The 18476-nt window shown below is 44.3% G+C and overlaps 1 protein-coding gene across 4 annotated transcripts; it reads left to right on the forward strand.

Annotated features, from left to right (window-relative positions):
- Positions 1–47: 47 nt before the first annotated feature.
- On the forward strand, positions 48–15814 carry LOC125750418 (septin-8-A-like). 4 transcript variants are annotated; one of them, XR_007400336.1, is made up of 11 exons: positions 48–699; positions 3322–3436; positions 3615–3810; positions 4726–4912; positions 5304–5465; positions 5728–5824; positions 7365–7533; positions 7681–7813; positions 8084–8274; positions 9323–9685; positions 12131–14428. XR_007400336.1 is itself a non-coding variant. In XM_049028222.1 (10 exons), the coding sequence occupies exons 1-10, from the start codon at positions 670–672 to the stop codon at positions 14459–14461; spliced, it is 1446 nt and encodes a 481-aa protein (XP_048884179.1). In that variant the 5' UTR covers positions 48–669; the 3' UTR covers positions 14462–15814. The 4 variants fall into 4 exon arrangements, 3 of the variants coding, with proteins under 3 accessions (XP_048884179.1, XP_048884180.1, XP_048884181.1); XM_049028222.1 differs by lacking the exon at positions 9323–9685 and having other exon boundaries at positions 14296–15814; XM_049028223.1 differs by lacking the exon at positions 9323–9685.
- Positions 15815–18476: the final 2662 nt, after the last annotated feature.

The raw sequence follows: 18476 nt of genomic DNA on the forward strand, positions 1-18476 counted from the left end.
ACGTCATTGTCTTTATTAAAGATGCGAGTACACATTCAACAAAACAAGACCGGCTGCTCAGTGTAGAATACTGCTATATGAATGTCAATTCATTGTAGTATATATTTAGATACCGTACAAATTGAATACTAGTAACTTTCAAGCAATTATTTAAATTGACATAACAACAACGATAATAATAATACAATTATTTGTGGAAATTGTGATCACAGCCTTAATTGTAGAAGTATATTTTGCCCGTTGTATGATTTTGCGAGTTTACATTTCGGAACCGAAATGTCAACATTTCATAAAGAAAGCGTACATGCAAATTGGGAGATGACCCAACAACGCACTTTATAACAAGAGGATCCATAAACTAAAAACATGCAATTGACCGTGTAATTTGTTATATCCACGGTGGGAAATGGCTATTGATTTACTGCAATACATAGGGTACCTATACCCGTAGCATCATTTAAGAGCATTCTCACAGCAGGAACTGAGTGCCTCGTAACTTCATTGTCAGACATCTCCGTGCCCCGTACGCGGCTCCCGGCGGCTCGCGGGACGGAATTCCACAGCCAAGTGGGAGTTTCCAGGAAGAAGCCATATTGGATGCGCTGAGCATTTCCACGGCGTTATCCCGACGAAGACAGCCGCTTCTTCGCCCCGTAATATCTTTGGACAATGGCTGCCACGGATGTAGACATATTTCCGGTAAGTGTGCAATATTTTCGTATCCTCGGCAAGAAATAGCGAGGAAGATTATGCTGGTCCAGCACAGTACGTGCTGGGAATTTCTTATCTCTGCATACGGATCCTGTAGTTAGACAGTGGGTAGAGATCTGATTGTGATTTGCTTCCCAGTTCTAGTTTACTCACTTGTATGAGCGGTTCTGTCATTTGACTGGGCTCACGTTTTGCAATTTATTTTTATTTTTGTGCATGTGTGAAGGATTCCTGCTTGAGAAAACGTTCCATATTCTGCATGCTTAACTGCGTTGATGTTAGTAAGCTTCTGGTTTTCTGTCAGCCATTCATGGGGATAATCATGCGTTTCTGCAAGACATTAAAAGAAAGTTTCACCAAAAACGAATGATGCTTCCCAGTCATAGATAACTCGCGGTGCTTATCTAATGCATCAGCTATAAATGTGCAAAAAATGTAGATTTTCTTGAGCTCCTCTGCATCCGACTAATAACATGAGATTGTCATCACTGAAGAGCGAAGCGCTGAATAAACACGCCATTCAGAAGACCCACATGAATCTGCCTGAGGCTGATGGGTCCTGTGCGTTTTAATTCATGTGCTTTGCCATGTTTCAGGGATATATCTAAAGTTGTGTACTACTGGTGTAGACAACGTGCGAAAGAATAGTTTGTCTTGGGAACTGCTGTAACCGTTCGAGCTACCCAACAGCTAGTGAAAAAACAGAACTGAAATCTAACCTGTATAGTACAGGTAGACAGAGGCGTAGGTTCGGGGGGTTAGGCGTGTACCCCGCAATATTTAATTTGTACCCCCCCTCTCCATATTTAATTTAGCTAATAAACAGACCTTCGCATGTAAATTATTATATCGTGTCCCCGCCCCCACACACCAAACTCTCCTACGCCCCTGCAGTTAGGTATTCAAAGCACGCGCTTAAAGTCTTTTCACCCTGATCTAGTGACTGCATCTGAAGCATTTCGTACACAGGTACCTTGCAAAATCGCTACTTCCTCTGCATGTCTCTGTTTCAGAAGAGATCTGTGCCAGAAGAGGTTTCTCGCTGCTGAGTGTTCCCGGGGAAATAACTTAAGTGGCTCCGACTGCGATCCTTTCCTAATAGCAAAACTGCTGCCTTTTGTGGATTTTATCTTGAGTGAAAACACGAAAACGGCAATGGGTTTCTCTAAAGAAGCCGCACCGCGCGGTCTTAGCATTTTTGTTAGCAGGCCTACAGTGTAAGCTGATGGCTGCTGACTGCCCTAACTGTTGTTTTTGAGGTTATGGAAACCGTGTAAGCCCATGGAAGAACAGCCGAGAAAGCTCCCATTGTGTTTTGTGGCACTGATGACCGTTATTGTCATCAGGCTGAGTGATTTCACATAATGTGTCACCATTGGCGAAGTGCACATGGGGGGGGAAAACGAGAAAAATCAGGATTAAAAACCTGAATGGCGTGTAGCAGTGATGTGCAGAATGCTGTCCGACCTGAAAAGGGCGAGTTTATGTCATGGAAGAGGCAGCAATACTATGAAAGGGAAACATCATTAACATGGTTGTGTCACTGTTCCCAGTGTTTTGATGTTCACCGACCGGTTTACGTCACACAAAAATGTCACGGGCCAGTAAAACGGCTGGGGGCCAGACCGGTGAACCAGTTGCCGATTTCTTAAGTTAAATTGTTTTAATGGTATTTATCGTCTATTTTTGTCATTAGATTGGTGTAAAAAAAACCATTTGGAAACCTTGTGGCATATGAGGATGGTAAATCATTTGATCTCCATCGCTTGCACTTCCTTTGTGCTGGCAGAGATTCAAGCGAAGCTTTTCAGGCTGCGGCAGATGAAGTACACAAGGCCTGGGTTTGTGCTGGTCACAAGCTGTCGCCGCATGTCACAGCCTCACCAATCTGGCCCATCTGCAGCTGCTCGCTGGCGTCCCGTGCCAAGAGCCGCCGTATGTGGCCACCAAGGCTCTAATGAATGTCGTGTCAGTGCCTGGAGTGGGGGTGAAGGCTCGCCCGAGGACAGGAAGTGGCGCAGTCGGCCCCAGCAGAGCACGCTCCTGTATTTTAGCCACCGCTAACAGACCGATGCCTCAGTTTATCACGATCAGATGTAAAAGTCAGTGATCTATGATCTGGAAGATTCCTATTATTACGACAGACAGCATCTGAGGAAAATTGGTCACTCAAGTGTCTGTGGGACCAAAATCATCTTTAAAATGTGTATTTTGTAAAAAAAAAAATAATAATAATGACATAAGGTGTTTTGTAGCGCATTTATGATTCCAGTTTCGTTTACACAGATGGCTTTCTGATTTAGTGAGATTTTCATTAGAATCACATAACACCTCCTGCAATACCAGCTGTTTTTATCTATTTGAAAATGAATGTCATTTGAAATGCTGCATTAATGTAAGATCCCTTGTACTTTCTGTATAGTCTTCAAGAGAGTGAGGACATTCAACTATCCCTCGCTGCTAAATCCCATCTTGATAGTCATGTTAAGAAGTTTGTACTGTTCATGTCTACAAAGACTGTCAGAGTGCATCAGGCAGCTGGGGACTGCATTGACATTGACGTTCTTTGGGACGTTTGGATGTTGATAGTGGCTTCTTCGAACTTCCTAGAATGAAGAAAAACGAACCCTTGACTTGGGGGGACGCGTTGGCTTTGACAGTCTTCCTGACCAGCTGGTTAGTAAATCGGTAACACAGGGATTCTGCTTCAACATCCTCTGTGTTGGTAAGCAAATCTCGCCCTGTCCATTCCTGCCCATTCTAGTCCATGCCGTCCATCCCTGTCCATTCCTTTCTGGAGGAGATACTTTCCTGATAATCCGGTACATTCATATAGGATATACCTTCAAGCCCCTACCCTATAAGGTGGTCACATAATTCTCATCGCTTCCTTTGTTTCCAAGGTGAAACCGGTATTGGCAAGTCTACCCTAATGAACACTCTTTTTAACACGACATTTGAGACCGATGAAGCCAGTCACTACCAGAATGGCGTGTACCTGAGACCCAGGACATACGAGCTGCAGGAGAGCAGCGTCCAGCTCAAGCTTACGATCGTAGACACGGTGGGGTTTGGGGACCAGATCAACAAAGACGAGAGGTATGTCACCATGCGAGAACTCTGCAGGTCTGCAGACATGCTGTGACCTCCCTCCCTGCCCTTATCTGTCTTTATGTGGTGTTAGGAGATGACTGTTAGGTCATTCAATCCAAACTGGAAGTACAAAGCATCCTTAATGCTCATCCCAACCATGATCATGCATTATGAAGGCATCTATAGTGCATTATAGATGAGAACTTCATAGAGCATTCATAATGCATAATAAACATGATTATAATGTGTTATACCTTTTTATAAATATTTATAGACATGTTTATAATGCTTTATGAATGTATTATAATGCATTATAAATATGTTTATACATTACTAAAAACATGCCATAAGTAAAGTGTTACCAAATAAAATTACTCCAAATAGACAATGGAAAAATAGACAAAATAGATCATAAAAGCAGCGTAACAGCAGCTGTAATGGAAGTGTGTGAGGTGTAAGCATGAAGGCCTTCTCTGCTGCCTCATACAATGGCTCACCGATTGGTCTATGACAAATAAAATACATATTTGATTGCTTAGTATGCAGGAATTTGGACCAGTTACATTTCAGCAATGTGAGTAGGGAGGCTTAGCTTCCATGCGTCATACATCCATAGTGAATAATCATTTGGGAATCACAACACGGTTTCCTCAAGGCATTTAACAGGAGTGTGTGACAGTATATTATTCGTACACAGATATTAAAAGGAAGAAGGCAAATGGTAGGAAGTGAGTAGAGAAAAACTCCACCGTTTGGGAGCTGGGGGATGCCTGACTGAGCGGCCCCCCCTGTCATGTTAAGGTCATGCAGTGTTATTCTTCCTTTTACCTGGGATAAGACACCCCCGGTGTGTACGTTTGTGTTCCTGTATGGCCTTCGTATGGTGCGACGCAAAACTTCACCTGCCCTGTTTCTGCTCAGCTACAAGCCCATCGTCGACTACATTGACAGCCAGTTTGAGAATTACCTTCAGGAGGAGCTGAAGATCCGGCGCTGTCTCTTTGATCACCACGACACGAGGATCCACATCTGCCTGTACTTCATCGCCCCCACGGGACACTCGCTCAAGTCTCTGGATTTAGTCACCATGAAAAAACTGGATAGCAAGGTACTAAAACATTAACGCACACACATACACAATCACACGCACATGCACACACACTCATTACTTCTACGCAGAGTTACGTCAGTGACCTTCAGATAGTAGTGTTTTTTGCATGTTTTGTCCAAGATCGTCAGCAGTATCTTACAGTATGTTCTTGATGGAGACACTTTAGGAGTAGTGCTCTTGAAGGAGAATGTACACACTCGTCACAGGGATTACGTAGGTTCTGAGACAACAGAAGGAAATACTTGCAAATGAGATTAATGAGACTGCATAATATTTCGGTCTCTGTGAAGCATCTGTTGTTTGCTTTGAAATGAAGCTCTAGTTTGATTGCAGTGATGTAAGGTGATTCTCTTCTTTCTCGAATGGTTCTTCTTTTGTTTTCATGCAGGTTAATATTATACCCATCATAGCCAAAGCCGACACAATCTCCAAGAGTGAACTGGACAAGTTCAAGATCAAGATTATGAGCGAGCTGGTTAGCAACGGTGTCCAGATCTACCAGTTTCCCACAGACGACGAGGCCATTGCAGAGGTTAACTCGTCCATGAATGTGAGTCTACCAGGAGATGTGTCACACAGAAGTCAACAACCTCCCTGCAAAAACACAATGACAGTTCAACAATAGATTGTTCATAAGAACATTGAGATGTATGGGAAAACATGTCAAGACCACATTCACGCAGCAAGCAAACTCTGGCTGTAAATTGAGGAGTTAGATAGCAAGCTGTGGACATTATTTAGAGAATATCTCCATCTCCAGCATGGGGTTTTTTGTGATCTTGAACACGACCTCTGTTACTTGTGTCTTACAGGCGTACCTGCCCTTCGCTGTGGTGGGAAGCACAGAAGAGGTGAAAGTGGGAAATAAGATGGTGCGAGTCCGGCAGTACCCCTGGGGCGCGGTGCAGGGTGAGGACCTTTCATTCACCTCATCCTTCACAGGCGTGACACTTTCCCCATTAGAGGTCTGCCCGCAGTTTCGTTTCATCTCCGCTGCTGACCCCGACTTAGCAGAGGCCTCTGGGATCATGTTCAGTTCTTATTTCCCTCGAGAACGACCCAAACCCCTTCTGTTTCGAGCTTTTCTGATGATGACCTTCGGGTATCTGTTGCTGTGGTTGCCATGACAATGGGGTGGGCCAGGCGGTCCTCTGGCTGATGCTACGGAAACGGCGTGCAGGCCGTCCTCCTCCTGCATGGGAGTTTCCTCCTCGTTTCGTCATCCTTGATTTCCCCTCCATTTTAATGCCAGTGTCAGCTCAGGATTGACTTCTCTTGAGAGTTTTTGGGCTTGTTAGTTAATTAGGAAACTGTGTTTTGGGTCCTAAACGGATGCGGACGTCCATTAGCACCCTGGTCCTGCTATGTGCTTTTCCCAGACTTCTCTCTTTAAGGACAGGCATCTTGTCCAGGGTGAGTTATTAGCCTGTGCCCTGTGAAGGACTGGCATCTTGTCCAGGGTGAGTTATTAGCCTGTGCCCTGTGAAGGACTGGCATCTTGTCCAGGGTGAGCTATTGGCCTGTGCCCTGTGAAGGACTGGCATCTTGTCCAGGGTGAGCTATTGGCTTGTACCCCGTGAAGGTCTGGCATCTTGTCCACGGTGAACCCCAGGCCTGTGCCCTGTGAAGGACCAGCATCTTGTCCAGGGTGAGCTATTGGCTTGTACCCCGTGAAGGTCTGGCATCTTGTCCACGGTGAACCCCAGGCCTGTGCCCTGTGAAGGACTGGCATCTTGTCCAGGGTGAGTTATTAGCCTGTGCCCTGTGAAGGACTGGCATCTTGTCCAGGGTGAGCTATTGGCCTGTGCCCTGTGAAGGACTGGCATCTTGTCCACGGTGAACCCCAGGCCTGTGCCCTGTGAAGGACTGGCATCTTGTCCAGGGTGAGCTATTGGCCTGTGCCCTGTGAAGGACTGGCATCTTGTCCACGGTGAACCCCAGGCCTGTGCCCTTTGTTGCCTGGGACAGGATCCAGACCCCAGGGAGGTATATCTGAGGTCCTGTACTGTCCATATGGTCTCTCTTGGATATTGCATCCTTAGGTACGAGTTTTATTTGTCACATGCACAGTCAATACACTGTACTATTGTGCAGTGAAATGCTTTATGTACATGCTTCATAGACTGTGCTTTAAAGGAAATATGCAATACAAAATAGTATAAAAAGAGAAGAATAAATAAAGAATAGCAATAAATAAATGAAAAATAAAATGACTGCAAAATAGACAATAAAAACAGAAAGCAGGAGATCAGTAGCTGTAAAAAGATCTACAATGAAAGTGTTTGATGCTGTAAAGAGGCGTCTCTGTCTGGCTGCCTGGTGGGTCTCCGATGGATCAAGCTGAAGGTGTCACTCAGATGAAAGGAGCTCATCTGTGCTTAGCCCGTCGTCCTTTGGGGCGAACTGCACTTCAGCTGCGTTTCAGCTGTGTCACTGTGTTTCCTGCCAGTGGAAAACGAGAGCCACTGCGACTTTGTGAAGCTGAGAGAGATGCTGCTCCGCGTCAACATGGAGGACCTGCGCGAGCAAACGCACGTGCGGCACTATGAGCTGTACCGCCGCTGCAAGCTGGAGGAGATGGGCTTCAAGGACACAGACCCTGACAGCAAACCCTTCAGGTGAGTCCATCAGGACTGGCTGTCATGGAGTCCCACAGGTGTCAGCAGGCAGTATGCAAATGAGACCATTTAAGACCGTCATCCAAAGGCCGTGGTTTGTATGGTGAGGACGGTGGGAGAGACGCGTTGCGGACTTTTCACCCGCAGCCTACAGGAGACATACGAGGCCAAGAGGAAGGAGTTCCTTGGGGATCTCCAGCGCAAGGAGGAGGAGATGAGGCAGATGTTTGTCAATAAGGTGAAGGAAACGGAAGCGGAGCTAAAGGAGAAGGAGAAAGAGGTAAACAGGAGCCGTCCCCTCAGGAAGCTGGCGAGATCTGTGTGGGTGAAGCTGTTTGTGGGCTTCCTGTGCCCTGATGTTATGCTGAAGCTCTCCAGCACCACCATAGCAGTAAATAACACTGACTTACCAAAGGCTACCAGGCTGTAAATGAAAAGCATGTGAAGTCTGGCTATTCATGTTTGGAATGAGGAACTCCACCGTGTCTCACTGAGTGGTTGTCAGAAGGTGACCTAAGCTAAGCCACGCGATTGTATGCAACCTCTTCAGCTGCATGACAAGTTCGAGCAGCTGAAGCGGCTGCACCAGGAGGAGAAGAAGAAGATGGAGGAGAAGCGGCGGGACCTGGAGGATGACGTGAACGCCTTCAACAGGAAGAAGATGGCAGCAGAGACCTTACAGGCTCAGTCACTGCAAGGATCCTCACAGCAGCCCCTCAAGAAGGACAAGGACAAGAAAAAGTAAGGACAGTTTCTCTCTTTATCTCTCTCTCTCTCTCGCCTTCTCTGTCTGTCTCTATCTCTGTGTCTGTTTCTGTCTCTGTCCCTCTTCTCTCTCTCTTTCTATCGGTCTGTCTGTCTCTCTCCCTGTCTCTCTCTCTGTCTCTCTCTGTTTCTGTCTCTCTCTCTCTCTCTCTCTCTCTCTCTCTCGCGCTGTCTCTCTCTCTCTGTCTCTCTCTGTTTCTGTCTCTCTCTTGCTGTCTCTCTCTCTCTGTCTCTCTCTGTCTCTGTCCCTCTCTGCATTCTGTCTTGGTGGTAGTATGATAGGAGGATAGGAAATGAGCACAGCTCTGCCCAGTGGGATATTGGCAGGTGGGTGCTGATGAGATTGCACAGTATTATGCCCCTGGCCTGGACACGGCAGGGACTGTCTATTCTGGGCCTGGACATAATGTCATAGCAGCGTCTCACATGGGGGCCGCGATGCCTGTATCTAACACGGCTGCTGACCGGATAAGGGTGGGAACGCTCCGATCAGGCTGAGCGAATGGGAACAGCCCGAGAAAGTGGGAAAGATAATGGATCGAGGGTGTGAAGCAAGCACCGTGTGGGGAGGTGTTTTGGCGTTTAAAGAAGTAAGGGTTTCGACGTGGGTTTTAATAAACAGGCTGGTGAATAAGACCACTTACATTTATCATCAGGAACCTTGCAGGAAGCCTCTTCTTCTTGCATTGCTTAAAATTAAGCTCCAGTAGAAAACAAAGTAAGATTCTGTCTGGCAGTGTATTCAGCAGCTAAACATGTAATTCTGCTATTCTGTTGAGCTTTTGGTTTCATTTCAGGTACCTGTACAGCACATCATCGTGTTCACCTTTCATTGGTGTCTTTCGTGGTCTCCTTAACGAACTGGCTGTAGTGTGTAAGACACCTTCATTCTGTCTAAAGTGATGAGACCTCCATCCATTTCCATGCTGTCTAAAAACTTCAGTTTACACCAGGGCGTCTGCTTTAATTCCTGTTCATTGGTTTGTTTGTTTTGTCATATTTCTGTCATTTTTTTTTCTTTCAGTTAATGTGTGGGAACAGCCAGCCAGGCCAGCTGCACATTTGCCTTCCATCACCATAGCGACGTAAAGCTGTTTTCACCGTTTTTTGTTGTGACCTCATGACATTGTGTTTGTGGACCAAAGACCATGATGGAAAGTGGACAGTGGAGTAATTTAACAGTCTTACTTTGTATTTGTATTTATTATTATAACTTTTTTTTTTTTACATCAACAAGGTTGTCGAACATGCAGGACTATTAAATACTACATTTTATTTCCAAGACTGATTTACGATTGCGGTTCAGAAGGGAAAAAAATCTATGCAAAGAAAGAAAAACGTTCATGAGATACTTGGTACTAATAAGTGTGTCAGTGTGTTCCTTCAGGTAAGCTGACCTTGCTATTTAACGTACTGTGTGTAGATTAGCACTAGCGTCAGAAAGCTCACCTTGTACAGTATCAAATATTGTCTGAGCCGTACTGAGTCTGAACTACCTTCATGTAACTTTGTCTATTTAAAAGGTATATATGTATATTTATATTTGCAGAAACATAGTTATCACTGAAATTCTGAATACAGTAATGAATCCATTGCTGTTTTATATTAATTCCAGATTTGCATGTGTGTGTGTGTTCTTAAGAATGTAGTTTTAGGTAGACTGTGTACTGGTGTTAGAATTAGACTTTCTTTAATATTTACATTCATAGTACAGTAATAAATATGACAGTGGCAAATGAATGGAGAAATGCGGAACCGTTCTTTGTTAGGATATAGAGTATCTTTAAACTAAGAACTACTGTAGGCATTTTTATTGAAGATAGAAGATAAGTTAAGAAAATCACAATTCTGTGCTAGATAAGCTGGTACCACTGAAGCTGACATTTACTTCAGAATTGGGTCAGTGGTATGTCCATCCATCCATCCATTCATCCATCCATTCTCTAAACCAGTGTTTCCCAAGCTGGTGCGTGCGTCCACCAGACGGTTCACGTTTTTGCTCCCTCCCAGACAGTCCACATTTTTGCTCCCTTCCAGCTCCCTGCCAGACAGTCTGTGGGTCCCCGAGAACCAGATCGGGAAACACTGCTCTAAACTTTTATCTTCGTTTGTCTTTGTCAAATTCATTGATTAATCTTTTTTTTACTCATAATTACGTATGATGTGTAATTATAGGTACATTTCCTTATTATCTTGGTGTGTTTTATTACTCCCTTTTGCATGTAAAGCAGCTCTGTAACAGGATCCCTCCGTATATATTTAAGTTTTACATGATATGAAATGATGGCTGACAAACATAAACATGTGGGTCTGTAACTCAAAGGTGGGATGCAGAAAAGAGAGAATCGGCTAAAGGTGCTGCTACTTCCCCCGAGGTTAGCGAGTGTGTGGAAGCTCCCATCCACAGGCAGGGCTGTTGGCTGCCCTCCCCCCTTTCCCTCCCCCGTAATCACAAATGCACATATGGTGATTTGAAAGAGGACAGGCAGCAAACAAGGAGTCTCTGCAATGCCCCGTGAAAAAGCTGGCAGTGCGGCCCGGAGCCATCTGCTTGTGGGCAGCCTCCTGTTTAGAAGCAGGCGAGCGAGCCGTTCCTCGGCGAAGCACAAAAAGAGGGCTGCACTGGAATTTGCAATGCGCGTCTTTATGCATAAATATATATTTATAGTCCTGTGGGTATGTACGCTTGCTCGTGATCTGTGGGATTCTCCGTTTCACATTTGTGAAAAATCCGGATATTTTAAGAAGGTACTAGGACAGTAAAGTCAGAGTGCGGATGTTTGCGGGCAGTAAATACAGGCAGAGGTCCTGGGGTTCGGTGGGGCAGAGCGCTTCTCAGAACCGCTTCTCGTCTGGCCTGGGAACGCTTTGGCATCCCCCCCGAAGAGGTGGCTGGGGAGAGGGAGGTCAGGGGAGAGGGGGGCCTGGGAAGAGGGAAGCCTGGGTATCTCTCCTGAATTTGCTACCCCCGCGACCCGATCCCCGGACAAGCGGGTGGTGATGGATGGATGGATGGTTGGATGGATGGATATGGGTGATAAAGAACTGCACAGACTGTGAGGGCCTCGTACTGTCAGTGTGCAGCACCTAAGGGGAGATGTCTCAGATTTCTGCCACGTTTACTGTCAAGCCATATTAATGTTAAAGCACCAACACGATCTTAACACAGAACATCAGTATTATCAGGACTTAGTGATTTGAAACTACGGTTCTGCTGCATTATTGTAGCCCCGTTTGCGTTATTTCATCTCAAAGGTTTTTCTGAATAATATTAGTAAATATTAGCAAAATTAATTTATTCGTACTTTTAGAGCGATAAAGAAGAGTGAACTTTTGTTGTGTAAGCTGGTATATTGTTATTGCTTTTCTGGAAACGGCATATGGGTAGGAATGGTTTTGCGAGAATTAGCGTGCCAATAATCCTGTATTTCTGCCCATTAGAATCACCGTCAGTACAGCTTTCGGACAAGCTTCCTAACATTCCTGAAAAATAAATAGATTACAGGCTACATGGGAAAATCCTTCTTTTATTAAATGAATGGCTGTCTTTGTTCTGTTATTATTGCACTAGTGAGCTTTACTTGCTCAACCGGGGCCTGTTCAAAAAAGAAGCAAACGCTACAGCCACTATTTGTGTGAAAGATTAGCAGTTTCTCATTAAGAAATGCAGACCTGTGTCAGGGATTCGTTACCTGACAGTTTGTTTAGCATCCAGTCCTACAACAAATGCTAACGATTGTGCCTGTGAGTTGTCCTGTAATAGCACAGAAGCGGTATTGTGGCTCCCTTCCCTGGTTAGTCACCTGATCTTCTGTTTTCTTTTTCCCTGTAGCTTCTTTAGTCTTCCAAGCTCATGCTCCTTACCCTCAGGAAGGAATTTAAATTAGAAGATTTTTAAAAACCCAAACCCACACCCCCTCAACCACCACAAGCAGAGGAGTGACTTTGGCTGTTGTCACACTTGAGATTGTTATATATTCAGCACTTTACGTGGTGTGATGTTTATGACGAGGGGGTGTAGGGTGTGAGAGGAATGTCGGCTTGGAGCTCGAGGTACCTGCGAGCCTCCGGTGGCCCCCAGCACTGTAGCCCAGCCCGCTGTGTCCCAGCTCTCCACGCTGGTCCTTGATGTCATGACTTCCTGTGTGACGCTGGCTCCATGCTTGCTTGACACATGCTCCTGTCACTGTAACTGGTAAGCTGCAGTTATATGGGTTGGTCATTTTGTTCCATATCTACGTATGTCATTGTGCCTGTAGATGCCGCTGGTCACAAGGTTTCGTGGTAAGGCACGCTATCGCCGCCCTGCAGGAAGCCGATGGCGTTTGTATATACACTTCCCTGCTGGTTTTTCATCTTTACTCACACTTCCCAGATGTGCAAGTGTTGTGCCAAATGTGTCATTTTTGGAGTGCAAATGCATTATTGATCAGGAATATTTATAAACCAACAAGCAGTTACAAAAGATATACACTTATTTATAAAAAAAAAAAAAACATGGATTTTGAAATTGATCCCCAAATTGCTATGAATAGTCGACGTATGGTACATATTTGTATTTGCTTGCCAACAATAAAGCCTTTGTTTTTAAAAATAAACAACCCTTAGCTTGCATCTGCGTTTCTGCATCACTCATAACAGTAAAAATTGTAGAATAAAAAAAACCTTGCTGACTAAGGAACAGGATGATGACCCAGCTGTCATCCATGTGACCTTCAGTCAGATACCATGACGGCTAAAGCTAAATTTAAAAAAAAAAAAAAGAAACCACACAACACAGACATGAAATATAGTAAATAACTTTACTCAGAGTTTTGGCCATTGTCTTTCACAGTATGCAAAAAAATATATAAAAAGTACCTCTGCAGTTTTGGATGCCTTGTTTAAATAATAAATAAAAAAAAACCCTCAGTATTATTACAAAGTATAAATAGTTTTAGATTTACAAAGACATTCACATTCCGTTCCATGGCCGCCCTTAAATGTTACCAAGAGGTTGTACTGATTCGTAGACCATCTTGCATGTCTACCTACTGCATTTTGAAGAAAAACATTTCAAACGTAAGACAATATTAAAATCAACACCGCTGGGCGACTTGCTTTTCAGATTTTTTGCAAGATCCAAATTATTCATAAAAATTACCCTAGTTTCCTCCTCTGGGATCATTGAAGTAGCACCTATCTAAGAAATTAAACTTGTAATGTAATGTTTTGCCCAGAATTTATTATTTTTTAAAGTGCAACATTTCTGTCTAGAAGTATTTTTAACTGAAGAGAGTAACTCCTGAAAGTATTAAATACTTTGAGAGGAGGCCCCCCATGTGGGTGACTGGCACAGTTTTGAATTGCTGACAGTGTTCTGCAGCACCCCCCTCCCCAGATTCACTAGCAATCAGGTGGCTGAAGGGGGGGGCAGCCCTCCATAGTGGCAGAGTGAGCGCTGTGACTCTCCCCAACTTCCAGCGCCAGCCCCTCACTGTACAGGCACCCGAACCCATCGCAGAAGTCGTCCTCCTCCTCCATGGCATTCACCTGCAGCGAACCGGGCTCAATCACAAGTGGATGGGAAATTTGTGAGCTGCTGTTCTGAAAGTACGTTACGGAGGCGGGGTCAAAGATGTACACCACACTGGGTTTGAGGGAGTGCTTGAGGTGCAGAGCGAGGTGCTGCTCCGCCATTTCCCTGCAGCGGATAAGCTCCATGCTGTCGATCTTGGGCAGAAAGAGGGGGATTTCGAATAAGAACGTTTTTTTTCATCCATTCACTCATCACTTGCATCTATCCCATCTTTTAACGTGAAGAACGCAGAGATGCATTTTTTAACCCGATCCTCGGATCCACGGCCAGTCCATGTTTTTGCTCCCTCCCAGCTACCCGAGGGAGCAAAAACATGGCCATGCCTGGGGGATCCCCCGAGGGCCGGCTTGAGAATCACCGATCGAGGGTATGTTAGAACCCTGACATTCAAGACGCCCGCCTACCTGTGCTTTCTTTAGCAGATCTGTAAAAACAGAGAACCAGTCAGGAGTGAGCCTCTCCACCTCCAAGGTAATGATCGCCAAGGCCAGTGTGGAGCCCTTAAACTGTGTCAGCTGGTGGCAGGCCATACAGTGCTGCACCTGTCTGCTCCACAACGCCACCTGGGGGCAAGGCTCCTTCTGAGCACACAGCTGGGGCAGATGTGGGTGGCCGGACAGCACCAGAGCATGGAACTGCAAGCGTCAAAATGGAAACAGAAAGCGGTCAGCTTCCCCCACTCACTCGCCAGGGACGCTGGAGGACATCTCCGCCGACCCCATCCTCACGTGACACGCTCACCCTTCTGCCAACCTGCTCCGCTCGTTCGTCTTAACATTGTATGAACTGAACAAAACCCTCATTTCATCCAAGCTGCAGGTAGCGCCAGTTTCTGATCCTTGTTAAACTTGATTCACAATATTCTCATGTTTCACACTTTCTAATCATTCTAATCTTTTGAAGTCTTTGGTGTAACTTTATTTACAAACATATTAGTGCTGTGTTAGTGGGTGGAGCCATGAAACGTTTGTTCAGTTTCTAGAAACTGAATTTATAAACAAATCAGGTTGGAGTAACGGCCATATGGGTGTGATATCAATCACTTAACAGAAAGACGACGGCAAACAAGTGAGAGGTTGTGTGTGTCAAGTTACTGCGTATTCATACACATTCAAGTAGCACTTGCATCTACTTCACACTTAGGATCATGAGGAATTAGAATTAGTTTTGGAATCTGAAACTAATAGATGGGATTTCTGCAAACAGACATTGCACTGGATGCTGCAATTGTAGTGCCATTGAAAAAAAAAATCTTTGTAAAATGTGACCCGACACCCAGGAATATTTTTGTAACTTCAGATATTTCAGCATTTCACAAGGCCAGAGCTGTTAAGTGCTGTGAATGTGTTTTAGTCAATGGTGGACAGTCCTGTGAATCTGTGCTCGAGTACCAGTTGTAAATGGTTGTAGGATCTTCACTGGATATATACTGAATATGTATAAAATTTATCAGGAAAGATTATGTGTATTTAAAGTGTTATGTAAGGAAACACAGAAATGAGCATTTCTGCCCATGTATTAGACTTACACTCTGCTGTAGCGATTAAGTGCCTTAACCTTCCAAGCACAGTGTTCAGCCCCTGTATTCCCCAGGGCCACTTCACATGGGCCAATTTCACCACCACTGAGAGCTCAGAATGGTTGTATGGGGCTGTTTAAACTTACTGTTCAGGTGTCAAACTCGGCGACAGATGCTAAGCTAATGGGACGGGTAGCTCTGAAGATGAAGCTGAACGTCCGCAGTAGATACTTACGATGTGGACGAAGTCAACCGCTGTCGAGGTGTAAAGGTCCCAGTGGAGCTTATCTAAAATGATCCGCTCCATTCGAAATATCTCAGCTGCCGAAAAGCGAAAGGCACTCTGTGACACAAGGTCCTTCACAGACACAATCACCTGTTTCAAAAAAAGAAAATCCAATAAATTACCATTTGCTCTGCACCTTGTACTGTAATAAATGTTTGCACTGTTTTCAATCAGGCTGGCTGACAATTTAGCGCCAGTGTCATTTATCCCTGTTCAATTTCATAAAACAAAAACATAAAAATGACTCACTGGATACCATGCAAAACTATTAATGTAGCTTGCGCAAGCAAAATCAGATAGAACATGTGATTACCTCGTCTTCCTCGTTAACTTTTGCAGCAAGAACCAGAGAGGTGATGGCAATGCAGCGGAGATATTTTGGGTGCGCCTGCAAAAATCAGCGTATGCAGAAATATTGAATGGATTCTGAGAGATCAGTAAACCTCATGAGCCAGAACGTTAATATTAAGTTCCGTTACCTTGACTGATGCCAGGAGTCTGTTCAAAATGCTCACAGCGAGAGCAAATGTTTCAGGGCAAAACTTTAATAACCGACTAAGGTTCCCAAGCCATGAAATGGCATCCTCCTGCTGAAATGCCGATATGTCCGTACCCTGTTAAAAACAACAAAATAATGCTAAATAAGGAGAAGCTACCAGGGGAGTGCAGCGCACAGCAATGTCACTATTAGAGGCATTACTTGAATTCTGCCGTTTTTGAAGATGGGCGCTTTCCAGAGGCGCGCCTCCCGGGCGAAGGCGCCCCCCAGCGCCCGCAGGAGCGCCGGGCCGTCGGCAGAGCCGGGGCGCTTCACGGGGAGCGTGCGGCCGGCCAGCTTCGCCGCAGGACATGGACACCTACTGGGGACAAAGGGGCCACAGATCAGCCTCAGTAACACGCCGAACTCTGTAAACGGAGAAAGTAGATTCTCTGACATCTCAGAAACATGCATTCTATGCTTTTCCTTTTCAGTAAAAATTCCCCTTTAATCGCACTGTAACAAAGTTCACTGAAGCAAAACCGAAAGTTAATTAAAATACACTCTTGTACGCAACTAGCTAAATATAATGCCCTACGTTACGGAATAGGAAATTGTTTATTTCATATATCGACTTGACAAGGAAGGGATTTGCGGGTGTTTGTTTTAAAATTACACTTCCTCCTTGCATTTCAATACAAGTTTGTTTAGGACAAAACCCTAAAACCGATCACATTTTAGCCAGTCAATCCAATTCTCCTGGCGTAAGCACGAGGAAATGACAATAAATTGCATCAGCTAAATAAGTAATATTACTAGACCGAGAGTTAATCGCTTTTTGGTGGCTAGTTCCACCAGAGGAGAAATAAAACTAACTTTAATCTTATTACTAAATACCGTAGTATATGTCATTAAGTGCCGTTGGTTTATACTTATAGAAACGCGATTTATCTATTTACCTACAATCACCGGAGGCTACAGGATGGGTCTTTTTTTAAAATCTATTTGACAAAACGTTTGCAGTTGTAAAATAAAGACCAGCCTTACCACTCCGTATTAAAAAAGGATGAAACTCAAAACGCAGTCAGCATTTTTCGCTTTTTACATCTTCATTCGCCCCTTTTAGATATTACCAGCTATTAATAACAAGCTTATACCAGCAAAATCACTCTTTGTTGGTGTCTTAATGAAAAAAAGGTCGTTGAGTATCTTTTTGCGAAACGTTTAAAAAGGAAAAAACATGGCGTAATAAAACGCCAGTCATTTATACAAAAGCTTGCATTAATGAATAAAAAACAACAACAACAACAACAAATATAAGAAGAGCGCGCAGCGACAGACCGGGAAAACGCGAGCTGCGGGGATCTTGCAGACGCTCTTTTAAAGGGGCCGCGGCCCCTCCTCCTCCTCGCCAAGCGCTCCGTACATAAAACTGTATTTAACGCGCATATTCGTACGAGGCCAATGTTAATGTTCTTTTCTGGGCAAAATGAGTCTCAGCGTAATGGTGTGCAATTTGGGTTTGGCCCGCTTTTTGCCCAACAGTGTATATGTTGAATGAGTAGACAACAGCCATAAAATTAATTTAGTAATTTAATAAATTATTAATTATTGATTGAATAATTTAATAATGAGATGGTATTTCACCACAATCCAAACAGTTTATTTGCTAAATCATTCGTCCTGTTTTATTTATTTACATACTTTGTTCTTTTGCACTGGGAGTCTAAAAAATAACGCAAAAGCCATCAAAGCGATGGCACTGTCTGGATCCCTTTATGCCTGCATATGTGTTATGGTCTGAAAATCAAAACAGAATGTAGTTGCTCTACATTTTAAAAAGACATACTAAAATTTAAAACAAATAGATGACCAAAGTTTGTGCTCTGGAATAATAACTTAGCCCCTGACATTGTTAATACAAAAGTCTGACGTACATGCAGGTATATTAGTGCGACCAGAATAAAATGTGTGAACGATATGTATTGTATATTATAAAACAGCAGTTACATGTCAATTGCGAGATGGGTCTGACAAAAGCCAGGCAGAAAACTGAAGATTTATTTGCCAAAAACCTGACAGGCTTTAATAATTACGACAGCCCATGGCTGCTTTGCGCTACCTCCGTCCGCTTTGGGTCTGGGCACGTGATAGGCCACGCTCTCGCACGTTCCGCTTCAAGAGGTGGTGCTTACGTGATGATTGATAGATGTATGAACCAATGAACGTCCAGGATTTGGGGGCGTTGTTTCATCATTAACCAATGACATCTTTCTCGGGCTGGGCATAGTTTCTGATGCTACTTATAGTCACGCGT

Source organism: Brienomyrus brachyistius, chromosome 10, assembly GCF_023856365.1.
Source record: "Brienomyrus brachyistius isolate T26 chromosome 10, BBRACH_0.4, whole genome shotgun sequence".
Lineage (NCBI taxonomy): Eukaryota > Metazoa > Chordata > Actinopteri > Osteoglossiformes > Mormyridae > Brienomyrus > Brienomyrus brachyistius.